This window comes from Theropithecus gelada, chromosome 10 (genome assembly GCF_003255815.1).
Source record: "Theropithecus gelada isolate Dixy chromosome 10, Tgel_1.0, whole genome shotgun sequence".
Taxonomy (NCBI): Eukaryota; Metazoa; Chordata; class Mammalia; order Primates; family Cercopithecidae; genus Theropithecus; species Theropithecus gelada.
In genome coordinates this window covers 32019177-32044438 of record NC_037678.1, presented here as the reverse complement: position 1 = coordinate 32044438, position 25262 = coordinate 32019177, and the positions used below count along the sequence as shown (strand labels likewise).

At 58.6% G+C, this 25262-nt stretch overlaps 1 protein-coding gene across 3 annotated transcripts in view; it reads left to right on the top strand.

The window, feature by feature from the left end:
- The window catches only part of GNB1L (G protein subunit beta 1 like), a 70914-nt gene that overhangs the window by 35661 nt on the left and 9991 nt on the right, over positions 1–25262 (top strand). For all 3 annotated transcript variants that reach the window (XM_025399619.1, XM_025399621.1, XM_025399620.1), the window contains 5 exons: positions 1016–1162; positions 1645–1770; positions 10326–10488; positions 15962–16060; positions 20485–20700. In XM_025399619.1, the coding sequence (XP_025255404.1) occupies positions 1035–1162; positions 1645–1770; positions 10326–10488; positions 15962–16060; positions 20485–20700 (732 nt within the window). In that variant the 5' untranslated portion in view covers positions 1016–1034. The remainder of the gene's footprint in view (positions 1–1015; positions 1163–1644; positions 1771–10325; positions 10489–15961; positions 16061–20484; positions 20701–25262) is intronic.

Sequence of the window (25262 nt, the reverse complement as noted above, 5' to 3'; positions counted from 1 at the left end):
CCTCTCTGGGTGGGTGGTGGCCCTGCAGGCCTCCCCAACAGGCCCAGTGGTCCGGGGAGCAGCTGCTCATTGGTGACCGCAGCTTGCCCAAGCAGCTGCACGGCGACTCTGCCCCGGCCACTCTGCCCTTCAGTGGCGCCACGAAACCCTAGAGTACTTCAGGCCTCAGCGCCAGGGGCCTGGCGCAGCTCAGTGACTATTCTCTGCCTCAGTTTCCCCAAGTGGAAAAGGGGTGCTGCCGCCTCACAGGGTGGTGATGGCAGTTAGAAATTGTGGTGGGGCAGGCCCAGGGCTCAGCAGATGTGAGAGGAAGGCTCCTCCTAACAGCCCCCCTGGGACCCTGCATGCCTCTTTTCCCCCGATCCCTGATCCCTGAGCTGGCCATGGGCAGAGGTGGCAGCAGGGATGAGAGAAGAAAGGAGACTGGATTTGCCAGCGGGGAGGGAGGGTGGATCCCAAGAGAGACACTGGAGTGAGGCCTGGACAGAGGGTGGGACTCAGCCAAGCCCAGTGGCAGGACCAGCAGTCCCAGCACGCAGATGGCCAGAGAGGGAAAGCACCAGTGTGGCTGCTGGGATCTGGGGAGCCAGAGGGCACAGCCAGTGGTGGACAGGAAGGCCTGGAGGTCAGGGTGACTGAAGGAATGTTGGACACTGCTGTGCCCACCCAGGGATGGCTCAGATGGGACCCAAGCGGGTGCACCAGTCAGGTGCAGAGGCCAACAGGCATAGTGCGAGGAGGGCTGGCATCCATGGGGCTCCCAGGTTCCCCCAGCAGTGGGGGAAGGGTGAACTCCGTGCTCTCTGCTGGGCTCACCGCCGTGCAGGAAACTGGTGCCTCTGCAGCCACAGACCATTCATTAATGTCTGGGGAGCAGGGATGCCTCTCCCAGGAGGGGCAGAGGGCCAGGGACACTGAGCAGGGGCAGCGTCTCAAGCACCTTTGTGCCTGAGCAGCCTTCCTAGAGGATGGGAGTAGGGACGCAGTCACTCACACGCCCTCCCTTGGTGCCCAGGTAACTGCATCCTGCCAGCATGGCGGCCCCCTGCCCACCACCGCCTCCAGACCCCCAGTTTGTCCTCCGAGGCACCCAGTCACCAGTGCATGCGCTGCACTTCTGGGAAGGAGCCCAGGCTCAGGGGCACCCGGTCCTCTTCTCAGGGTGAGTAGCTGCGGCCCCAGCCCCAGGCCACCCAGGGCCAAGTCAGGAGGTCGTGACCTAGCAAGGAGCCCAGCACTTGTTTGAGGGTGCTGGCCAAGGGGCATGGACTGCTCGTCAGCCAGGCTCGCACCCACCAGACAGACACACTGTCCCTTGGGGGAGGCAGGGACACGCAGACTCTTTGTTACAGACTCAGGAGCAGGCAAGACCACCCAGCATGCATTTCTGTGGCATGGCTCCCCCCACCTCCAGAGAAGCAGATCTGCCTGAGTCACGCCTAGAGGCTCCTGAGGGTCCCCTGCTGCCCTCTCTGGAAGAGGAGCGCTTTGCCAGTCTGCCCCTTAGTTCATATTTAGAGCTGTCGGCTTTTCAGCTCTACCAGCCTAGATGCCCTCATCCCACAATGTGGCCTCCAGGCTGGCCCCGGAGCATTCAGCACACCCTTCTGCCCCCTGACGCCCTGCTCGGCTTGTCTGAAACAGGTCTCAGAGTGGCCTGGTACACGTCTGGAGCCTGCAGACACGGAGAGCGGTCACCACCCTGGATGGCCACGGGGGCCAGTGTGTAACCTGGCTGCAGATGCTGCCCCAGGGGCACCAGCTCCTCAGGTGGGTCTCCAAGGTGCGGGAGCCAGGTATAGCCTTCGGGGGAGTCAGGAACTCTCTGATGGAGGCCCTAGTGTCCATCACTGGGTGGCAGAACGGGGTGGGGGGACCAGAAGGGGCCAGAAGAGGGTCCGCAGCAAGGGCAGGGTGTGCAGGACCAGCCCCTCGTCGTGGGGAGGCAGGCAGGTCTGCCTCTGCATCTCCACCATCTCCACTGGACCCTTCATGCTCCAAGCTGGAGCCAGGAGGTGCCAGCTGAGGAGGCCAGAGCTCCAGGGCTGGTGACATCTGAGGTGAGCCCAGGTGCAAGTTGGTGGGAGGGCCTTCACAAGGGCACTGGGTTGTGGCTTGGGAGACTGGGCAGGGGTGAGGGCATTTGCTGAGAGGAGGGGAATGGGACAAAGTACAGGCTCAGAGATGCAGGCAGTGGTCCCAAGGAGGGCCTCCCTGTCCACTGCCCTTCCTGCCTGAGCCGTGTGCCATGAGCATGGCAGGTCACACACGGTGCCGGTGGAGGCCCTGGGAACTAGGGGTTCTGGCAGCTGAGCCCTGGCCGTGTGTGTCCCTTCACTAGGTTATGACAATGCACCTGACTCTTCCCAAGAGGACCCAACCCCTGATGTGCCACATACGGCTATGTGGCCGGCAAGATGGCGGTTGAGTGGCCGGGGGCGGGGCGCAGGGCTAGGGTGTGTAATGCTGTCCCACAGCGGTGTGTTTTGTGTTTCTGAAGTGGGCGTGGTAGTGAGGGCCATCTCCCCATCCAGTCTCCCCTGCAGTGTCTCCTATGGTTTCTGCCCCTGCAGTCTCCTCCCTCAGGGCCCCAAGCTCACGTGTGTGTTCTGTCCCCTACACATCACTTGGGCATGACTTGTCCAGACTGTGCCTCTGCAGGAAGGGTCCACAGAGGTGGCCTGTCCCCGTTGGTACTCAGACCCCACTGTTCTAGCCTCTGCTTAGCACAGGGGCAGGTTTCTGGGTGCCCCCATGGTTCACGAGCCCTTAGCCCATCCCGAGACAGTGTGACCCTACCCTCCATGACTGCTGTGCTGTCTGGCCAGGTGCCTGCTGGGAAGAGCCCAGTGAACGTATGAGGATGGCTGTGGTGCCATTGCAGTGTCAGCCTGTGCCTTCAGCGGAGCTCTCCCTGGCCAGGGGTCCACATTGAGCCCAGGCCTCTCCTCAGAGGAGCCTCTGCCTCCATCCCATGGGCCCAGGTCCCAGGGCCACCTCTGTGGACCCTTCTGCAGCTTGGTCTCCCATGGCCATGACACCATCCTCCTGATGGGTGGCAGAGCCTCATCCTGAGGTTACCTGGCTCACAGGGCCCTGCTCCACACGCTGGTGCACTACTGGGTGAGCAGGAGGTGGCGGGGGAGCAAGAGGGCCTGGCATTCCTGGTTGGGGAGATCCCATGTGCTGAGGCCCTGGAGGTCCTGCCTGTGAGTGTGGTGAGGGACAGTGGGGCTGGGTGCTGGGCAGCTGGCAGCAGAGCAGGGAGGGGCAGCCCCTGGGGGTTAGCCCAATGCTGGGTTCTGACATTACCCCCATGGTCTTGTGGAGGTGACGGGGCTAGGACAACAGGCCGGAGGTAGGCCAGGAAGCAGCAGGCAGGGGCAGGTGCTTGAGGGGCTTCTCTGCTTCCCATGGGGAGTGGGAGGGACAGGGTATGGTGGGACAGGGAAGGCCTGCAGGCAGCTGGCAACAAGTCCTCCTTTGGGCCGCCTGGATGCCGGAGCAGGCTATTGTCCTTGATCACAGTGACATCTGCCCCTGTGTGGGGATCGCTGCCACCAGCCCAGGAATTCTGAGCACGGGCCTGCTGCTGTCCTGGGATTTGCCTTGCTTCATATTCAGGGAACTCCGTGCCATCACCATCACGGCCCAGAACTCCAAAACGACAGGCCCGTTCTCCTGCTCTGGACTCGGTGCCTAGTTCATGGCACTGTGGAGTCCAGTCCCCGGGGAATGAGGCCTGTCTGGCCCCCACCAGTCTGCAAAACATGTCTGTGCCAGACTCATGCGGTGCCTACCACCTGGGAGATGGCTGCAGGTGACGGAGGCACCAGGGTTGTCCTGGAGAGCAGAGGCCCTGAGCCTGTGTGCTTGCAGAACCCTGGGCCTGTGTGCTTGCAGAACCCTGGGCCTGTGTGCTTGCAGAACCCTGGGCCTATGTGCTTGCAGAACCCCCTGTGGTCGTGCCTGCGTACTGGCCGAGACGACCCAGATCCCCCACCACTGGTGCAGGGGGCCTCAGTGTGGGTTTGGTCTGTGATTGTCAGAGTAGACTTCATTTCTACAACCCCACCAGGCCATGTGCATCGGGAGCTGCTGTTTGTAAGGGTCCTCCTGAGCTTTCAGCCACAGTGTAGCCCTTGGTGGTCCCTTGCGTAGGTGCCTCGTGGTATCAGGCTGTCCTGCAGACGGGAGCTGTGCCAGACCTGGTGGGCAGTCTGGGAGCTGGCGTTCGAGGGCGCCTCCCCTTCCTGCTGGGATGGTGCTACAGTGGCCGCTTCCCAGGCAGGGCCAGCCACGGGTCAGGGGGTCTGTGGATGGAGACTGCAGGTGTGGAGTGCCAGGTGCGTTTGCACTGTACTAGAGCCTGTGGTCCGCCACCCGGCCTGCGCTCAGCTGTGTTTGGAAGCCAAGTCTCTCCAAGTGGCCCTTGAAGGAAGTGATGGCTTTCATGTCGATGGGAGGTGGGAGGATGCCCTCAGCCTCCCGCATGCCAAGGACGCACCTGTGCCCTCGACAGCCACCTCAGCAGGGTGTATTTTTATCTTTTTTCTTGTGAAGTATAATGTACTCACAGAAAAGCGCAAGACAAGTGTGCTCAGAGCATTGTATTATGGCTGAGTGGGCACCTGAGCAACCACCTTCCAGTCAGGAAGTAGAGCGCAGGGCCCCCGAGCCTCCGAACCCCGAGCTGCTGCCACCTGCTCTCCCTGGAGGTAGCCCCCTCATGCCCCAGGAAGTAGCCCCTCATGCCTCATTTTTGCTTTATTTCTGAATATCTGTCTCTAAAAAGCATAGACTAGTTTCATCTGCTTTTTTCCTTGAAAGTGTAGAGAAATAAGGAACAGCATCTGTGTGTGACTTCTGTCACTCAGCTTTATCTCCGTGAGCTCCCTGTGTTGCATGTAGCTGCAGTCAGCTGTCGCTGTTTCCTTTTTCTTACTTTTTTTTTTTTTGAGACAGAGTCTTGCTCTGTCGCCAGGCTGGAGTTTAGTGGCGCGATCTCGGCTCACGGACTCCTTGGTTCAAGCGATTCTCCTGCCTCAGCCTTCCGAATAGCTGAGATTAGAGGCATGCGCCATTACGCCCAGCCAATTTTTGTATTTTTAGTAGAGACAGGGTTTCACCATATTGGCCGGGACGGTCTCGGTCTCCTGATTTCATAATCTGCCTGCCTTGGCCTCCCAGAGTGCTGGGATTACAGACGTGAGCCGCTGTGCATGGCCCCTAATGGTGTCTTTAATGAACAAAGGTTACTCATTTTAATGGAGTCGATTCAAGTCTGCCAGACTTTCCCCTTATGGAGAGTGCCTTTGTGTCTTGCAGGGAGTTCCCACGCCGAGGTCCAAGAGACCTCTCTCCGTGTCTCCCCGGAGCTTTGCTGTTGTCCCTTGTAGGTCCATAGTTCAGCTGGAATTCACTACGGTGTGCAGTGAAGGCTCTGTGTTTCCACGTGGGTACCCAGCGGTCCTGCCTTCCCCCACCTCAATGCCCCTTGGATGGGGCAGGAAGGGGATCCAGGCAGTTAAAGAAGCAGGGTCAGGGGAGTGGTGTGGCAGCGGCAGCCTGGGAGGCCGGGAGGTTGGTGAGAGCAGGCGGGCAGGCTCACTGGTTGAGCGTGTCAGTGAACATCTGCAGGAGAACAGAGGCCAGGGTTGTCCCTGCCCAGAGAGGAGAGTTACCAACACGGGAAGGGGGAAAGCGAAAAAGAACCTGTGTATTGTGTGTGTGAGGTTTGTGTATGGAAGTTGTGTGTGTGAGAGATGCCTGTGTGGTGTGTATGTATGTGAGGTGTGTCTGAGGTGTGTGGTGTGTGTGATTGTGTGTTGTGTGCATGCGTGGGAGGTGTGTGTGTGTTCCCTCGCCTGCGTATGGAGGGGTCTGGCGGCCAGGGCATGCTCTAGCTGTGAGCAGTTGGACACCCAAGTCCTGGCTTCTAAATGCTTGTGTGTCCCCGTGGAGTGAGGGTTCCCTGGGAGATGGCAGATTCTAGGTCTGGACATCTCACGGATGGCCACATGTCAGAGGATTCTGAGCCAGCCTGCAGGGGCTCCCATTAGCCTAGGCCAATATGAGCACTAAAATGAATGATCAGAATTTGGGGTGATGAGCCTTTGAATATGATGGGTCCTGACCAGGCGACCAGGGTTGACACCCCCGATGGTGGGCAGGGCACGTTGGGTGCCTCGCAGCGTGATGACTGAGGAGAGGCAGCATCATCTGGTGTCCCCTGAGAAATATGGGTCTGGGCCTTGTCACCAGGGAAGGAAGGAGTGCAAGGACATGAGAGAAAGGCAGAGACAGAGAGAGAGAAGGGGCCGTGCAGGGGTCAGAGGGAGCCGGGGCCCACAGCAACGCAATGTGTGCCCCGCGAGACCCCACACAGGCCACGACGCCCCAGGATGACTGTGGGCTGTTGGGGTTCACCCTTGGTCAGGATGTGGTGGTGACAAGGCGGGGTTCTTGGTGACAGGCTCACCTGTGTGCACAGGGCTGGGAGAGGCCGGGAGAAGGAGGCCACTGCAGCAGGAGGCGTAGGGAGTCTTCGTGCTGTTCTCACAACTGTCCTGTGAGTTCAAAACTGATTCAAAATAAAAGGTTAAGGGGGGCTGGCCGGGCATGGTGGCTCAAGCCTGTAATCCCAGTACTTTGGGATGCCGAGGCGGGCGGATCACGAGGTTAGGAGATCAAGACCATCCTGGCTAACATGGTGAAACCCCATCTCTACTAAAAATACAAAAATATTAGCCAGGTGTGGTGGCGGGGTGCCTGTAGTCCCAGCTACTTGGGAGGCTGAGGCAGGAGAATGGCGTGAACCCAGCAGGTGGAGCTTGCAGTGAGCCGAGATCACACCACTGCACTCCAGCCTAGGGGACAGAGCAAGACTCCGTCTCAAAAAAAAAAAAAAAAAGTTAAGCTGGGCACAGTGGCTCACTCCTGTAATCCCAGCACTTAGGGAGACTGAGGTATGCTTGGGCCTAGAGTTCAAGACCAGCTTGGGAAACATCATGAAATCTCGTCTCTACAAAAAAATACAAAAATTAGCTGAGTGTGGTGGCACACGCTGGTCATCCCAGCTACTTGGGAGGCTGAAGTGGGAGGATCGCCTGATCCTGGGAGTTTGAGGCTGCAGTGAGCTGTGATCACCCCACTGCACTCCACCCTGGGCAGCAGATCAAGACACTGTCTCAAAGAAAAAAATGTTAAAGTTCCTGGAAAGACAAGTCAGTCCTCCGCTCCCCGCAGGCGCACATGGATGCCCTCCCTGTGAACGTGGTGTGCAGCCACATCTCCCCTCCCTTGGCCCTGGCCCTCTTCATGCTGAGGACACCCCCATCTCGGCCTCCCTGCAGTGTCACATTGAGCCTTGCTGCCTAGCAGAGCCCCGGGGGCTGTGCGAGTCTTTGGGCTCCAAATGTCCAGGTACATTTTGATAACAGTTTGGCAGGTTCTCCAAAATCCCCGTGGAGATTTGGACAGCGACTGAGTTGCCCACATCAGTCTTTGTGGTGCTGAGTTCTCTGGCGTGGACGCCGCACACCGCACAGCCCTTCTGGCAGAACATGGGTGCATGATAATAACTGGGACCCAGACTTTGTTTCAATTTCTTCTGTTTGTCCACCAATGACGTTTCTGCTCCAGGATCCTCGAGCTGTCACGTCTCCTTAGTCCCTTCTGGGTGTGTGATCATTTTATTTTCGTGACCTCAACATTTTGGTCTTTTTTTTTTTTTTTTTGAGGCAGGGTCTTGCTTTGTCACCAAGGCTGGAGTGCAGTGGTATCATCACAGCTCACACAGCCTCAATCTCCCAGGCTCAAGCAATTCTCCTATCTCAGCCCCCTGAGTAGCTGGAACTGCAGGCACACGCCACCAAGCTTGACTAATTAAAGAAAGTCTTTTGTAGAGATGGAGTCTCACTATGTCAGCGAGGCTGGTCTTGAACTCCTGGGCTCGAGCAATCCTCCCACCACCACCTTCCAAAGTGCTGGGATTACAGGCCTGAGTCATCACACCTAGCTGACACTTTTGAAGAGTTACTGCACAGATGTTTTGTAGAACACCCCTCAGGTTGGGTTTGTCTGATATTTTCTCAGGTTAAAACTGGGGTGATGGGTGTTGGGAAGAAACCCACAGAAGTGAGGTTTCTCATCCTATCATCCTGGCGTCCATGCTGAGCACATGGGTCCCTGATGGCCCATGGCTTGGCGAGGACGACCCTGGTCGCTGGGGCAGGAAGTGTCTGCCTGACTCCACTGTCAAGGTATAGCTTTTGCTTACTAGTTGCAGTCCACATGCAAAGGGAAAATGAAGCTCCACCTCCTGAGGGGAGGAGCGCCAAGGATGTGTGGCCCTGTGTTACAATCACCGCAGAAATTACTAACATCTGGGGAGTGTAGTCACAGCTACTCAGGAGGCCGAGGCGAGAGGATCGTTTAAGCCGAGGAGTTTGAGACCAGCCTAGACAATATGTTGAGACCCTTACACTTTTGCCGCTGATTTTAGCATCCATCTGTGGACTCTGCCTGCACTAGTTATTACTGGGGTGTTCTCATTTCCTTCATCCCTCCCAGCCATGGCAGATTCCTACTTTAATTGGAATATAAGAAGCTGGAAGGAAGGTTTATTACTTCTTTCTGATACATAATGCACATTCACTCATGAGGATGGGCTCATACAGATTTACTTCTTTCTTTGAGCTAAAATCTAATACCACCATGATTTATTTGATTTCTCAGATTGTTCCAGCTTCAGAGCCCGTGTCCCTCTGACATCCCTGTTCCTTTTTTATTTTTATTTTATTTTTTGAGACAGGGTCTCCTGGAGTGCAGTGGCTCCATCATGGCTCACTGCAGCTTCCAACTCCCAGGCTCAGGCAATCCTCCCACCGAAGCCTCCTGAGTAGCTGGGTCTACAGGCACACACCACCAGGCCTGGCCAATTTTTGTGTCTTTTGTAGAAATAGGGGTCTCACTGTTTTGCCCAGGCCGATCTGGAACTCCTGGGCTCAAGCAATCCTCCTGCCTTGACCTCCCAAAGTGCTGGGATTTTAGGTGTGAGCCACCTCACCCAGTCTTTATTTTATTTTATTTTTTATTTATTGAGACAGAGTCTTGCTTTGTCAGCCAGGCTGGAGTGCAATGGCTCAATCTTGGCTCACCACAACTTCCGCCTCCCAGGTTCAAACAATTCTCATGCCTCAGCCTCCCAAGTAGCTGGGATTACAGGCGCACGCCACCACGCCCAGCTGATCTTTTTGTGTTTTTAGTAGAGACGAGGTTTCACCATGTTGGCCAGGCTGGTCTTGAACTCCTGACCTCTCAGGTTATCCGCCTGCCTCGGCCTCCCACAGTGCTGAGTACAGGCGTGAGCCACTGTACCCAGCCTTATTTTATTTCTGAAGCATTTCTCACTGCCTGGCACTACACGATGCTTGAGACTAGCATCTTGGTTTTCCTCCACTCTGTCCTGGAGTCAGCCATTTCTCCAGAGCCCTGGTTCCTGTCTTTGGAGAACAGGATAAGAAACCAAAACCTGGTGTTAGGTGTCGTGTTCTCAGCGGACAGCAGTGGGAGGCGCCTGGGTTGCAGGGTGACCTGTGCTCACACACCCGTCTGCACTCACTTCTGTCTGTGCATCTGACCACTCGTTGCTCGTCTTGACTTTACAATTCTAATTTGACTCCGCCAGCCCATCTCTCCCTGTGCCTCTCTGTCACATCTCCCTGTGGTGAGACCCCGAGCCCGTGAGCCACCCCTGGTTTCCTCATCTGTTCTACCAGGTGTACGCGTGGAGAGGATCCCTAACTGTAACCTGCACTCCTCTGAGAAACTAATTCACCCACGGGAGCAGTTTCTGCACAGTTATTTTTGTCTTCAACCTCATAAGCATCTAGTCATGAGCACTACCCCAAAACGCCTCAGGTTGGCTCCCCTCTGTTCTCCCCCTTGTCAGTCTGCAGTCCTTCCTGGGGGCCTGGCACCCTGGGTGTTTGCTGGTTTTAGGATGCACACAGTGAAGCTTGCTGTCTGTGCTGTGCAGCACTGCAGGCTTGGTGTCCCCCACCCCGGGGCCACGCTGGGCAGCCGTCGGTCCACAGCCTTGGTCCACTGCGTGTCCTGGCCTCGGACACTTTGGTGCTGGCTCATGTGTCAATGCCAGAGCGGTGAGGCCCTTCCTCAGCTGAGGCTCCCGACCTGCGGTGATCCAAGCTCACGGCACCCGCTCTCTGGAAACGTGGCCTTGCCTTCCTTCTGCCGCAGGGGCCACGGGAGCTGACACTTGTCCAGGGGAGTCTCAGGCCTGTCTCCTCTTTGTCTGGCAGTCAGGGCCGAGACCTGAAGCTGTGCCTGTGGGACCTGGCGGAGGGCAGGAACGCTGTCGTGGACTCCGTGCGCTTGGAGAGCGTGGGCTTCTGCCGGAGCAGCATCCTGGCCGGGGGCCAGCCGCGCTGGATGCTTGCCGTGCCAGGGAAGGGCAGCGACGAGGTGAGAGCCAGCCCACCTGAGGCCCCATGTTCTCCAAACAGCTGTGCTCATCCCCTGCACTTGGTTAGGAGGCGCCTGCGCCCACCCACAGGACCCCATGGAGCTGCCCACCCGACGGCAGCTCCACCGGCTGGGGCTGGTGCACAGCCAGCTAGGCCTGGGCCTGTCCCCTCGGGGTGGCCCGGCTGATGAGCCATCCTCCTAGGGCAGAGGGAGAATCAGGAGGCGTTGGGGGAGGGGCCGGTGTTTTGGAGGCCTGGACACCCAGCACAGTTCTGCACATGGAGGAGAGCAGCATGGGATGGCCAAGCATGGAGGCCCGAGGCCGGCAGGGGAATGACTGCTCAGGCCCTGAGGACCTTAGACCCAAGTGGGAGGAACGCTCCGGGGCAGCTGGCAGGAGGCAGTGGGTGAGAGACCAAGGCCCTGGTGAAGTTGGAGGCCTGGGGAGGGCCGAGCCAGGGCAGCAGGGAGGGTGGTGTCGCAGGGCACAGAACCAGGGCTGGGCTGGGTGGGTGCAGGCACAGGGTGGTGATCACAGTCCCCAGGAGAAAGACGAGCTAGGGAACACCCAGGGGGATGAGGGGGTCACCAAGCAGGGAAGCCACTGTTAGGTAGAATTTAGGCCAGAATGACTAGAGGTGTTGGTAACACAGGACTGGCCCAGCTGGACAGTGGTGTCCACACCCCCAGTGGCACAGGAGGCAGGGTCTGCCAAGGGAGGGGTGCCCAAGATGTGCAGGGAGGGTGTCATAGTGGTGGAGGGCGTGGCTGGAGGCTCAGCTCATGGGGGAGCCGAAGGGAAGTCAGAGAAGAGCCTGTGAGTGGTGACTGTCCTGCCTGGTGAGTGGGGTGTGGTGGCCCGAGGGCAAGGCGTGGGGAGGACATACCATGGAGTAGGGGTCGGACATGTGGGGACTACTGTCCATGCCCACTGCCAAGTCCTCCCCGTTCCCTGTGCCCCAACTGTCTTTGGGGCTGGTACTGGGCAGGGCGGCCCCCACGCACAGTTGGGCTTGGCCTCTGCCCAAGGAGAGTCATTCTGTCTTCAGGCAGATCCAGTACATAAATAATGAGATAGGAACAGGCATTTATTTGTTCATTGCATTTAAATAACCAATTAGGAGCTACATACACTTTTCTTGCCAATCTGCCAAAAACCTGTTACAAGTTGTATTTATGTCAGAAAGAGGGGTGTGCTTCCTCCCCCGGGACCCAAGGTCTGCAGACCCACAGGAATGCCGCAGGAGTTTGAGTCAGCTCTTCCCTTGTCCTGCTGTCCTCCATGCGCTGGTCTCAGCCACCCCCAGGGCGCCAGCCAGCACTCGGTCAGCCTGCGCTGCCCCCGGCCCCTTGTCCCCTGTGCTCAAGGCCATCTAACCCTCCTCCTGGCTTTCGGCTCTCTCCATGGGGCGGCATCTGTCTTTTCCGGGGGCAGCCTGTCTGGAGACCTCGCACATCCTGGGAAAACAGTTGCTTTCCACATTCCCACCTGGAATCCGTCGGACTGGGCGGGAGAAAGCCTCGCTGGACTGCACCCAGACAACGCCCAGGGAGCCGCACTCCCACCCCACTCGGCCGACTGGGTGGCCACACTTGCCCAAACCTAACATCTTTCCTTCTGGAAACAAAAGTTGCAGTCAGATGCCAGGCAGAAAGCTCATGGGTGTCTGTAGGAGGCTCCAAGTACAGGCGCAGGCAGGGGCGGCCCCAGGCTGAGGACCCAGGCCAGGTGGACATGGTGTGTAACTCTGGTGCTTAGGTCCAGGGCTTACCGCTCCCCTGCACCCAGGATGTGGTTCAAGGCGCTGCCACCCCCACTCCCTCCTGCAGCGCTCAGAGTGGGGCATCAGGACTGCCCTGGGTTCTGCCCTCATCGCGCCCCACCATCATCTTTTGCCCCTGCCCTCACTGGCCTGCTCAAGTCGTTTGCCCTTGATGTCCCCTCACTCTCCCCAGAGGGGTCTTTTTGAGCCCAAATTGAGACAGGCCCTCCCTTGTTGGGGACTGTGTATGGCTGGGTAGGCTGTGTAGCCAGTGCCTGCCTCCTCCACAGCCCTCCCCACCCCACAGAAGCACAGGTGTGCTCAGGGCAGCTCCTCCTGCCCCTGGCTTAAGTCCCTCACCTCCCCACCCCATTAACTGCTGGAACTAGCCCATCCTCCTGATATAGCGACAAGAGGAGCAGATCTTATTTTAAGAAATCTGGCACAGAGGAGTGCAAAAAGGAGGAAATCATAGTCCCAGCTACTCAGGAGGCCGAAGCAGGAGGAACCCAGGAGTTCGAGACCATCCTGGGCAACACAGTGAGACTCCATCTCTACAAAAAGTTAGCTAAGCCTGGTGGCCGCACACCTGTAGTCCCAGCTACTGGGGAGGCTGAGGTGGGAGGGTTACTCGAGCTCAGGAGTTCAAGGCTGCAGTGAGCCGCGATGGCACCAGCCTGGGTGACAGAGTGAGACTCTGACTTTAAAACAAAACAAAACTTCTCAGTTTCATATGGGGAAAACAGGTCGTGAAACGGGAAAAGTTCCCTCATCCCCTCCCAAGGCATGCGATGGGGGCGTGTTCCGCTTCCTCAGTGCCCCACGCCTCAAACCTCTAGGGGAGCACACGGACAGGCAGGCTGTGAGGCTCCGGCTCCACGGCAGTGTCTAGGGGTGAACATTTACAGCTGAAGCCCCAGTGGGTGTGTGTTACAGGCTGCTTTTTCAGTTTAGCTGTCCCTAGGTGGCTTGTACTAGTCAGCTCAATTAGATGCTTGCCTTATCGCAAGGACAGAGGGCTTTCAGTATCGTGGGTTCTTGCCTTGGTGTAACGGAAGAATTGGATCACACGTGGGCTTGGAGAATGAGTGTAAGGTTTTATTGAGTAGAAGTAGCTCTCAGCAGATAGGGGAGCCAGAAGGAAGATGGTTTTCCCCTGGAGTCGGTCTGCTTGGTGGCCTGGGCTGTCCTCCAACTGCCCGGCCAGATTCCACCTCGTTCTGCTGGTCGATGGCCTGCCAGCATGCCAGCCTCTGTCGGGGTGCTCTTCCACCGTCATGCTCCCCTCGACGTCCTCTCAACGTCCTCTCAGCGTCCAGCTGCTTGTGTCTCTGCTTGCTAGGGTCTTGGGGGTTTTTATAGGCACAGAATGGGGACGTGGCGGGCCAGGGTGGTCTTGGGAAATGCAGCATTTGGGCATGAATGCAGGAGTGCCTGTCCTCACCTAGGTCTGTAGGCACAGGCCCAGGGGTGGAGCCCTTGCCAGGGGACTTCCCTTCCCAGCACTTCCCTGCCCCTCTCCCGTATCATTTGGAAATGTGGGGAGTGAGCCACACAGTGTGGTCTACACCCTCCCAGATCCTCCCCACAGCCCTGACGGTGGCTCTCACAGACCCTTCCTGAAAACAGCAAAGGGACAATGGTGGCAACACCCAATGACAGCTTGCCGCTGCTCCCTTAGCTGGGATCATGGAGGCGGCACATGGGTCATAACTCTGGTCCCTGCAGGCCACCCAGGTGCCTGTAGCTCTTCACACAGTGGCCATGCTGATCCTAAGAGGAGAAACCCTGTCCCAGAGTTGCTGTTACTTGCAGAAGACAAAGAATGGCTAAGCCCACCCTAGCTTCTCCTGGGTTCTCCATGTTCTTCTGTGCCAGGCTCAGTGGCGCCTCGTCTTGGTTTTTGGATGTCCTTGTTCCTATATTTCCATGTTGCTAGAACTTCTCCTTGAGCGGTTTTTCCACAAGGAATCCTTGGTGTCCACGGAGACCTCTGTTTTACCCTCCTGCTTACCATTCTGGCCGGCTTTGGAGTTCAGGCTTGACTACCTTCCCCAGAGCTCGCAGGCCTGGTCTTACCGTCACTGAGCCTCTTGGTTCCTGACTATAATCACCTCTCCCAGTGCTGAGTTCTTTTTTGCCCCCTTCATTGTGTGGCTCTCTTTGTTCCCCGGGGACCTCTTCCGTCAGATGGTTGGCTCACCCTGAGGCCCCTGGTTTCTGGGCTTGATGGGCAGGAGGCTCTATTTGTGTGTGCAGGTATGTACATGTTACCCATGCATGTGTGTGTGCATGCATTTGTGTGGGGCCTAGATCTGTGTGAGCCATCCCTGGTGCTGAGTGGGGCAGAAGCCCTATGTTCCAGGCTGAGCTCCTGGTGCTGAGTGGAGTAGAAGCCCTGCGGTCAGAGGCTGAGCTGCTGTGGGGGCCCCTGGCGAGAGCAGCCTGCCCAGGAAGTGCCGTGACCCTGGTCCATGTACTGGAGGTGGGCGCCTCAGCAGAACTCTGTAGCTGGAAGGACTGGGCTGTGGGTCTAGCTCTCTGCCCTGCCCGCAGGTGACCTCAGCACACCCCCAGCATGCCTGTGGCAGATCTGGGATTCAGACCTGGGGTCCCGGGCCTGTTCTGTGTGGGTTAGTGAGGGCAGCAAGCTTCTCACCCACACAGGCACAGGCCCCTAAGACACAATCCCCCTGCCTAGCTTAGGAGAATAGAGAGGCCAGAGACCACTGGACCAACTGGTATGATTTCTGCCTACTCAGAGCCCCTAGCCTCTGGGGCTCGGACTCCTTGTGTGTAAACTGGGTGATGCCCCATGTACGCCAGGCTCTGCCCAAGGTGACTGTGCATTGATGTTATTACCATGTTATCGGTAGCTCATTCCAAGTGGTTCCTGTGTAAAACGCGCACCAGGAAGGAGAAGCAGACCGAGGAGAGAGAATCGGCAGGCTCTGTCAGGGGCCAGTGAGCTGCTCTTGCTCGCACCTGGGGAAGTTCAGGGCTGACTGAGCCTCCTCAGTTCCCAGAGTGAGGGCAGAGGGTGCAGGTGGACCTGGATTCCAGCAGAACCACCTGGCAGTCTGCTGCTTGTGGCCTTGGCCATCCCCTGACCTGGCTGTTCAGGAGATGGGTGATCAGCGGGCCTGCACCCCACAAGCCAGCACGGCACATCTCCCAGCCCAGGTGCAGGAGGGCCCTGGCCTGTGTTCAGGGGACCTGGAATGCAGCCTTGATGCACAGGGCACACCGGGGTGCTGGGGGAGCCAGGTTTCCAGGAGCTGCCCTCAGAGGAGGCACATCACATTCATTTCTCAAGTGGGTGGCAAGTCCCTAGGTGCTCCTAGGCAAGCCTTAGAACCATGGCTATGCCTGAGATCACTCATAGTGGTTTGTATGTAAAGCCTGCACCAGGAAAGAGAGAGAATCGGCTGGCTCTGTCAGCGGCCAGAGAACCAGCCTCCTGCTCAGCCTGCGCGGTAACGTTGGGAGAGGCCGGGGCAGCTGCCAGGCAGTGACCCGGGAATGGTGCAAGCATTTTGCAAGGGCCCATGCAGCCTAATTAGGAGCCTGGGCTCCCAGGTGACCACGGGGAGGGGCGCAGACAGAAACTCACAGCAGCCCTGGTTAATCGCCTTAAGAGTCTCTTGTTTGTATAGTGCAGACTCGACTTGGCAACGGCCCAAATCAACTTGTTTTCTTACTGTCAGGTTCAGATTCTGGAGATGCCATCCAAGACGTCAGTGTGCGCCCTGAAGCCGAAGGCAGATGCCAAGCTAGGCATGCCCATGTGCCTGCGGCTGTGGCAGGTAAGGCCCCGCGTGCACCAGCCACGCCCTGCCGGCCACGCCCACGGCCATGAGTCATGCTCCATTCAGGATCTGATTTATCGTCAAGCCACTCAGGCAACTCTCCCCCCACCCCCCGCCGCAGGGAACCTGTGCAGCCGCCTCAGTGTCCCCATGGCCCTCTGCTTCCCGCTGCTGCAAGGGGCCTCCCGTCAGCATCCCAGGAGAGGCCTGGCTTCAGCCAGCAGCGGTGGCAGCAGGTCCTTGTCCTTTGCAGGCTTGGGTGGGTTCACCCCGCAGCCAGTGGTGCCCTCCAGTGAGCAGTGAGGAGGGGACAGTGGTGTCTGCCAGCGCCTCAGTACTGGGGCCCTGCTTAGGGCAGGGCGGGCCACGCTGACTAACTACAGCAAGCCTGCATGTCCCCGCTTTGCTTGGAATTAATTTTTGTTACTTCTTTGCCTCTTAGAGGCAGGAGTGGACTTAACACAATGACATTCCCTGAGGCCGCACTTGGAATTTCTGATCTACGAACACTTCCTTCCTTCTCAACTGTTCTTTGTGGTTAGACAGGGTTGGAAGGCATCAGCCGGGGCCCAGGTCGGGATTGCTGGGAGGGACTCTTCTGGGCCAGCTGCCTCCATGCAGCACAGCTTCCTTGAGGCCAGCTTCCTCCCTCATCACCCTCCAGGCCAGGTGTAGCTGCCCTCCTCGGGGCTGCTCATGTCTAGGGCTGCAGAGCAAGTGGTCCCATGCATTGACTTGCAAAGACCCCCTTAGCCCTGAGCTGCCTCAGAAGCCCATGGTAAGGGGTCACCAGCAGCACCCTTCCCGGGGCCCTAGGTCATGCCAGGCACCCTCCTTTTCTTTTTTTTTTGAGACAGAGTCTCGCTCTGTCACCCAGGCTGGAGTACAGTGGCCGGATCTCAGCTCACTGCAAGCTCCACCTCCTGGGTTCACTCCACTCTTCTGCCTCAGCCTCCCGAGTAGCTGGGACTACAGGCGCCCGCCACCACGCCCAGCTAATTTTTTCTATTTTTAGTAGAGACGGGGTTTCACTGTGTCAGCCAGGATGGTCTTGATCTCCTGACTTCGTGATCCACCCGCCTTGGCCTCCCAAAGTGCTGGGATTACAGGCGTGAGCCACCACGCCCGGCCCAGGCACCCTCCTTTTCTGTTCGACTCTGAGAACTGCCCTGGGCTGGGCCTTTACCAGGAGGTGACTCTGGTTCACTGCCTCTTTGACCTCCTCATGAGAGCAAGACTGGACAGGCCTCTGCAGTTGGTGGGCGTCTGCATGCCCTGCAAGGCCCACCAGGACGGGCACCCCCAGAGGCCCTGCCCCCAGCTTTTCTCTCTCTCCATGTGACCAGAAAGCGGGCGCTCCTTATTGCAGTCAGCTTCCCGCTGTGGTTTCTTGACTGAGAAGGTTCACTTGGAATTTGGGGTCTCCCGTGGGCTGATCCTGTGGTGCTACTTCTGCGGCTGTGGCCTTTTGGGAAGAAGCCCTCATGGGAGGCAGGGCAGCTTCTGGGGGGCTCACCTGGGATGATGAAACTCGGTGCCAGCAGGTTCACAGCCGGGCCACAGGGACTGCAGCGGAACCTGGGTCATTGGCCTCCATGTGCCCAGACAAGCCTCCTCCAAGAGCTTGACAGGGGTTCTGCTGGGAGGAAAAACGCCCCCCAAGGCTGCAACCCCACAGGCAGTGGGCAGGGCGTCCAGATCCTGGGAAAGGGTGTCCGAGGCCGCACCGCTCCTGTTCCACCCCTTGGGAAACGTGGGTCATTGCACAATCATGTAAAATTCCAACAGAAAAATGCATAGAAAGGGATGTACAAACTTGTTAAGGTAATTAATGTAGTTGACAGAGGACAAATCGCGTTTCTGTTGGTGATGGAGATCCAGCGTGAAGCATTCCGCTAAGAAAAGCCGACATTAACTCCACATGTTCCCTTTTCCATCCCCAAGCCTGAGGGTCAGGTTATAATTTGTCAATCCAATTGTGGCACAGTGGCTTGACTTGCTATTTTTTTTCTGAAACACTGAGAGTTTTCTTTTCTTTTCTTTACTTTTTTTTTGGGGGGGGGCAATCTCATTTTCATTTTTTATTTATTTAAACATTCAAAAAATTTTTAAAATCTTTATTATATTCTTATTTTGCTCCTTAAAGCAGCTGACCTGCAACATAAGAATAATTGTTATTAATATATAAAAGATCAGGACCTATGTCAAGCCTGAGGCAGTCACTGGCACAGCCCTCAGCGCAAGGGCCCCTCCAGCCAGCCCTGCCCTGCTTCCTGGGGTACGGTGCATTGAGGGCTTCCCACGGCCCCCGACCTGCTGTGTCCCTCTGGGGCTGCCAGTCAATAGGAGGGGTGCAGAGTGAGGCCTGGCCTCCAGGTCTCATCTGCAGGCAGGGAGAAGGCAGAGAAGAACAGATCTGGGAGACTTCAGATCCTCTCCCCAGCAGAGGTCGGGCAGCATCAAGGCTGTGGGCACCGAAGTGCCCCAGCCACAAGAGGACTGCCCTGCCTGTGGTGTCTGTCACTGGGGAGCTGCAGGGACCAGGGGCATAGCAGAGGCTGGCAACCACAGGGCAAGCCCCTCCAGGCCAGGTTGGCTTCTGCTCCGGCCACCCTGTGGCACCATGGCAGGCAGGTCAGTCACACACACAGTCCCTGCGCTGGCCATGGCATCTGAACTCAGAAGCAGTGGCTTCACACAGGCGCTAGGCTCGGAGACTGCCAGAAGGACGTCAGTGACGGGAGCAGCCCCGGGCAGTCTCAGCTCCGGCAGTGGAGGACAGTGCCAGGGAGGAGGGTGGCGCAGGCTGGGAACAGGCACCACCACAGAGCACTGCCTGAGGGGAGCGGGTCCAACGGGGAGAGTCTTTGGAGTCAGCTTCTGGGGCTGGTCTGCATTCCTGGTTGGGATGCAGTGTTCCCAGCTGCTCTCGCCTGGCCCTCACCCACTCTGAGTTCAGACACACCGCTTACCAGGGGGAGGCCCTTCCAGGGAGCCAGGGCTGCCTGCAAGGAGCTCCTGTGCAGAGGGCGTGGCACCCATGTCAAGGAGGAAGGTACTGTGGGTCCTGCACGCCTCATTTCCCAGCAGGTGATTTGAAAGGTGCCAACGTGGAGCTCCTCCCGGGGATAAAACAGCGCACACAGCAGCATGGCCAGGGCTTCTGCGGGGAGGGGCAGGGCGCTGAATACACTCGGGGGCCTGGGGCAGCCCTGCCTCCCAGGGACAATGTGGACTCTGGCAGCAGGGCATGACTTGGGACGAGGCCTGGGAGGAGATGCCCCGGGAGGAGACGCATCGACCACCACTTGCCTCCGCCCGGAGCCTCACTCTTCTCAGTTTCGTCTGTGTGAACTCTGTTATTAGAACCCAGCGGTTTTACAAGTCCTTTCCAGGGACATGTTTGAGGACCACTGGACCAGCTCTGGCCTCGGGTTCACATGCCCACATCCTGCAGGGCACAGTGACTGTCCTTCTGTCCCTGGCCTGGCCATCCCCTCCAGGTCAGGGCAGTTGGCCTCAGGCTCCGGGCCTGGCTCCCCCGGTTCCCTGGAGCCCTGGTCCTTGTGCTGTTTGAGGACTCAGCATCCCTTTGTTAGGTACACACCCTGGTGCCTTCCGGCTCCCCCAGGTCTCCTTGCTCAGCCATGCCAGGTTTCTCTGGGCTGTCATTCTTGGTGCCGGGGACTGACGGCTGTGTCCCCAGGGTGATGCGGAATCCTGCAGCGCTCTCCTCCTGCAATTATTCCAGAGGCTTAACAAACGAGGTGTCTGCCCAGGGCTCGGAGCCCTCTGACCTGCGCCCTCATTCATCACGAGAGCTCGGGCAGCTCGCGCCAGGCTTCAGGGGCGGGGGCTTCAGCAGCCACATTGACAAAGCACAGAGAGTTCATTTTTCATGGAGACGGAGCTCACGGTTTCTTCTGGCTGGCGGCTCTAGACAGGTGACCAGCCCCAGTGAGCAGTGGCCACACATCTTAGGCCTGGCGAAAGGAGGCAGGAGGACAAGTCCCTGTGCATGGGAGAGGTGGAGAGGGTTGGCAGCACTCACAGTGGCTGGTGAGTGCCCAGCATCACCCCTTTGGGCAGAACCCAGGATGAGCACATGCAGGTTGCAGGGCTGGTGAGAAGTGGTACAGCAGTGGGAGACCTCGGGCTCAGCTCTGTGCCCTCCGCCCCTATGTCCTCGGGTTGCCCTAAGGGCAGCCGTGCCAGTCCCATGCTGACAGCATTAGCCATCCAGGGGCTGTACAGGAGGGCACTGGCGGTGCAGAGCTTCTGAGCTGTGGCAGCCACGTGGAAGACATGGGAGACAGCCCCAGCCAGCAGGAGGGGCAGGAGATCTCCAGAGCCCCTTCTCCCCCAAAACTCACTAAAGTCAGAGTCCTTCTAGGAGCTGACTGCTCTGCTGTTCCCCACAGGCCGACTGCAACTCCCGCCCACTCCTTCTGGCCGGCTATGAGGATGGATCGGTGGCCCTGTGGGACGTCTCTGAGCAGAAGGTGTGCAGCCACATCGCCTGCCACAAGGAGCCCGTCATGGACCTTGACTTTGACTCCCAGAAGGCCAGGGGCATCTCGGGCTCCGCGGGGAAGGCGCTGGCTGTCTGGAGCCTGGACGGGCAGCAGGCCCTGCAGGTCAGTGCGCCAGGCCCTGGGCCTCATTTATCCTCCTCTGCACTAACAGTCTGATAGGCTGAAACAATATTTAGGCATGAAGAGGAGCTGTTGCAGATCCCTGGCTAATTAATCACTTGGAGGCGGGTGCAGGGGGGCTGTCCATGGCTGGCGCAGGAAGAAGGGGGCGTGGGCGCTGGCAGGGTGTTCACATGGTTTGGGTTTCGCCCAGACCTCGGGTTCATGCCATTACATCTTGTCCATCTAGAGAAAGGCACGCAGAGTCCAGGAATACTCAAACCCCTTTGTGAAAACTCAGAGGAATTTGGTCAGTAAGGAACTGATTAATCAAAAAAAAAAAAAAAAAACCCAGTGTGGAAAACTGCAAGGAGCTGTGGCCCCCGTGGTGGTCTGGAGCTGGCCCGAGGGAGGCCGTTGCTCACGGGCAGTGGGAAAGCCCAGCAGGAAGGCAGGGAGGCCTCAGGGCCGCCTGGCGGTTGCTGAAGATCTTCCCGGGGTGTCTCCTGGGCTCTCCTGGCTGGCGTGGCTCGAGGGGCACCGTGGTGTCCCTGTCTGGGCCTGTGGCTCCAGGGCTCAACACAGGGTAGCCTGGCCTACACATGTGGCCCCATTTGGGATGGGAGGGATCGGGTCAGGCTGGTGGGAGCAAGGGGAGCCTCCTGTTCAGGTCTCACTCTGGTGCAGGTCTCGGGGCTGCAAAGACCATGGGGGATGAGGTGCTGGGTGTGGCCTGGGTACATCCTGGCTTCTGGGGGGTGGACAAGGAGCCCCCATTCACCAGAAGCCTTGGAAGCCGGAGACTTACCCACAGCCAGCGAGTGGCCTGATTGCCCAGTCTCGTGGGTGAAGGGCCTCCAGGGGGAGCTGCATGTCCCGTGAGGTGGCTACTGGCAGCAGCAGCAGCTCCCAGCCTCACTGAGGACAGGGCCTAGGGCTGCCCTTCTCTGTGGGGCTGTGGTCCGGGCTGTCTGTATGACAGGAGGCCACAGGGAAGGCATCCCTTGGGCCCCCCAGGCGGGACAGACTTGCCAGCATCCCCAGCAAGCCTGCTGCGCCTCACGCTCGCCCAGCCCTGGCCCCGGTGGGGCGGGGAGGGCTCACCTCGGGTCCGTCAGGCCCACTCCTGAGTAGACACCACCAGAGCCTTTGAAGCACATGGTGGAGCTGCGAAGGACGGGCCCTGAGTATCCTGAGTAGGCACCAGGATACACAGAGGGGCAGGGTTCTCTGAGCGGCCCCAGTGCCCTGTGGGCATCACCAACCTGTGCGGGCACATGGCAGACTTGCAGGAGAGCTGTGTCCATCCATTGCCCATCCGTCAGCTGTCCTGGGGGTGGGGATGCAAGTCCCTGCTGTAAGCGGCAGAGCTTCTCCTGTTTCCCCGGGAGGAAGGGTCTCCTGAGGCCTAGTGGGCCTGTGTGATGGGTGGATAAGAGTCATCATGATGCCCATTCTTAGCAGCTAGAAGCTGAGCTGCTCCGGGCGCTGGGAGGCTGAGCCCCTCTGGGTGCTGGGTCTGCATGTCTGGAAGGGGCATCTCCCTCCCACTCCCTCCCTCCTCAAGCCTGGCAGGGACCCTGCAGGGCGCCCCCATGGGGTCCAGTGTTCACTTGGCACTGGCTTGTCCTTCACCAGTCTGACAGTAAAGGGCTGAAGACCCAGGCAGCTTCCCTGAGAGCCCCCAGAAGGCTCTTCCCGGCAGTCCCCACCCCTGCGCCCAAGACCCCGGGAAGGGGCCCTCCTGCCGTCCTGGCCCAGATCTGCCTCGTCTCTCCTGGCATGCTTGGGAAACAGCTGCTGGAACTTAAGACTGTAATTTATGGGGCACGTTCCAGTCCAGAGATGAACTTGACCGGATTGATGAACTGAAAAGTTAAAGCAAAAGGGGGACCAGGTATTAATGAATTGAAAAGTGACAGCAGAAGGGAGAACCAGGAACTGGAAGTGGTTGGCGTGGCTGTGGCGTGCTGGGCAGGGCATCGGCCCGTGGTGCACATCAAAGGAGAAGCGCTTCCCCTACTGAGCCCTGTGTTGCATGGGCCAGGAGGAGGCCTGGGAGGGGACAGGTGACCCCAGGGACAGGGGACAGGGAGCTGGAGAGGCTGACATGCCACCCTCTGCCCAATGTCACGTCTTACATTGATCCTAGAGGCCCTGGAGACTGCAGGTTCTGTAAAGCCCGGGCTTCAGGGAAAGCCTCTGGGGGCGCTTTCGGAGGTGAGCTGCCTGAGAGCGTTCTTGCCACTGAGAGCAAGCAAGGTCCTCAGCACCCACAGGTGTCCTCACCCACCGCCTGCACTGTGACTCCTCGGCCAAGAGCCACGTGGGCGCGGCTGTGTGTCCCTCGCACCCTCCCGCCGAAGCCTCTGATAAGCCAAGATCAGTCTCCCCCCAGCGGGTGCTGGGAGCGGAGACGCAAATGAGGTTCCCGGAGCAGAGCATGGGTAATCGGAACCAGATGGTGGCCTGGCCGCGCCACGCATTCCTGGCACCTGAAGTCATGCGCTATGAGAGACACTGGTGGCCAGAGATCCTTCCTGGAAGGGCCAGGTCCAGGCTGGGGCTTGGCCAGGGGCCGCGATGGTGACGAGGAGGCTGCCCACATCAGGATGCCACCTGAGGGTGCCTTGGAGGCAAGTGGCAACTGGCGCCCTGCCTTGCTAAGGTGGCTTTCCCACAAGCCGTCGCAGTTAGAGCCTGCATTGTCATCAGATACAGGTGGTACGCAGGCCCTCTCCCTCCCACATTTGGGGTAGCGCCCACAGCCTTGAAGCGGGGACTGATTTACAGCCAGCCATATTCTGAGGCCTTTAAGTAATAATGAGGCTCCCCTACTCCAGACAGCCCTGGCCTGGGAAGTGGACCAACCGTGGCTCTCCCATGAGGCACGGCCAGGTGTCCCAGCTGCGCTCCCATCTGCACAGCAGTGGTGGCTGCTGCCGCCGTCTGCCAGAGGCTGCCCTTTAGAGGGCAGTAGCAGAGCTGCTGGGCAGCCAGGAGGGAGGGCAGAGGGCCCTGGGTCAGCTCCCCGTGCATCGCATCAGGAGGAGAGGCTTGTGCAGGGCGTGGGCATGGTCCCACCTGCCATCAGGAGCACAGTAGTGCAGGGCCCTGGCTGCCATCACTGCAGGGCCAGGACCGGTCCTCTTCTTCAGGAACACAGGGCTGGAGCAGGCCCTAGTCTTTCTCCAGGAGGCCCCACCAGGCTTCCTGCATCGTCCTCATTTCCTGCGGGAAGCTGGTCCTTGCACCTGGGTTTCTTTACCTCGATGCTGTCACTGCTTTCTGAGAATGGCTGAGGTGGGTGTGGGGTCGCTTCTGTCCCTGCAGGCAGTGGCCGCCTGGCTGGTGGGTAGGCACAGCCGGGCTGCTGGGCAGGAGGAACTGGGCATCTCAGCCTCCCACAGGTGAAGACACGCAGTCAGGACTCCTACGGAAACCTCCCCGCACGCCTAGTGGCTCCAGGCATTCAGCAGCTCTTTTCTCCCTGGGAAGGACCTTCCGGCAAATTCCTATCAAGAGGGCCCTGAGCAGGCCCCAGTGGCTTCCAGTGAGGGCCATGGCGTGGGGCCCGGTGTTTGCTCTCTACCACTGACTTAGGGCAGAGGTCATAGGAGAGAAACAGGTGACAGTGATGGCATCAAGTCAGCCTCCTGTTCTTGTTCCCAGCCACCAGTTCCCTCCCTGGGCCACTGTATTCTGGTCCCCGAGAGCAGGGAGAGGCTCCTGGGTCTGCAAGCACAGGCGGTGAACCCCACACGCGTGACACGTACATGCCAGCATCCCCCCACGGCCCTGCACAGCAGGTGCTGGCCTTGATGGCCCCTCAGCCGGGTCACAGGGAGCCAAGTGGGGAGGCAGGGGCTGGTGTGGAGGGAGGGGAGGCAGCCCTGAGGCCGGGTGCTCTGCACACTGAGGCCAGCCTTGGCTTGTGGTTGCCAACCAATGGCTGTGTGTCGTGCTGCAGCACGTTCAGCTGCTTGTGTGTGCACAGGCAGGACGCTGCCAAGACCCCTAGAGCCAAGGTCTGCCAGGCAAGAGAGGTAGAGGACAGGCAGAGCATCTGGGATGTGCTGGGACTGTGCTGGTTATAGTGGGGGATGGGAGGGGAGGGGCCATGAGAAGGGTCAGGGCTGCAGGCCTTGGTAAGTCCATGAACAAGGGGGCTTGGGCCCTGGAGACACCTTGAAAGGGCAGGACGATGGGCCTGCAGGGGCTTGGCCTTGAGGGACAAGCTGGTGTTGAGGTAGGAGGGCAAGGTGGCTGAGAGGGCATGGCGAGGCACCGACCTCACTGAGCAGGAGCCTAGAGCAGCGTCAGGGGGCGCAGGCGGTGGTATCCCAGGCCGGGGTGAGGGCTGTGGGTTATTTAGTGGCATCTCCTCACCAGGTAAGGCTCCTCCCACCTCTCCTGGGGAAAGAATCTGGGTCTTGAATGGGTGCCTGATGTCACCAAATGCTCTCACTATATCTCTCTGACTCATACAGGTTTTCTTCTTGAATCTGTTCATTGCATTGTTGGCGTTTTCTTTTTTTTTTTTTTTTTTGAGACGGGGTCTCGCC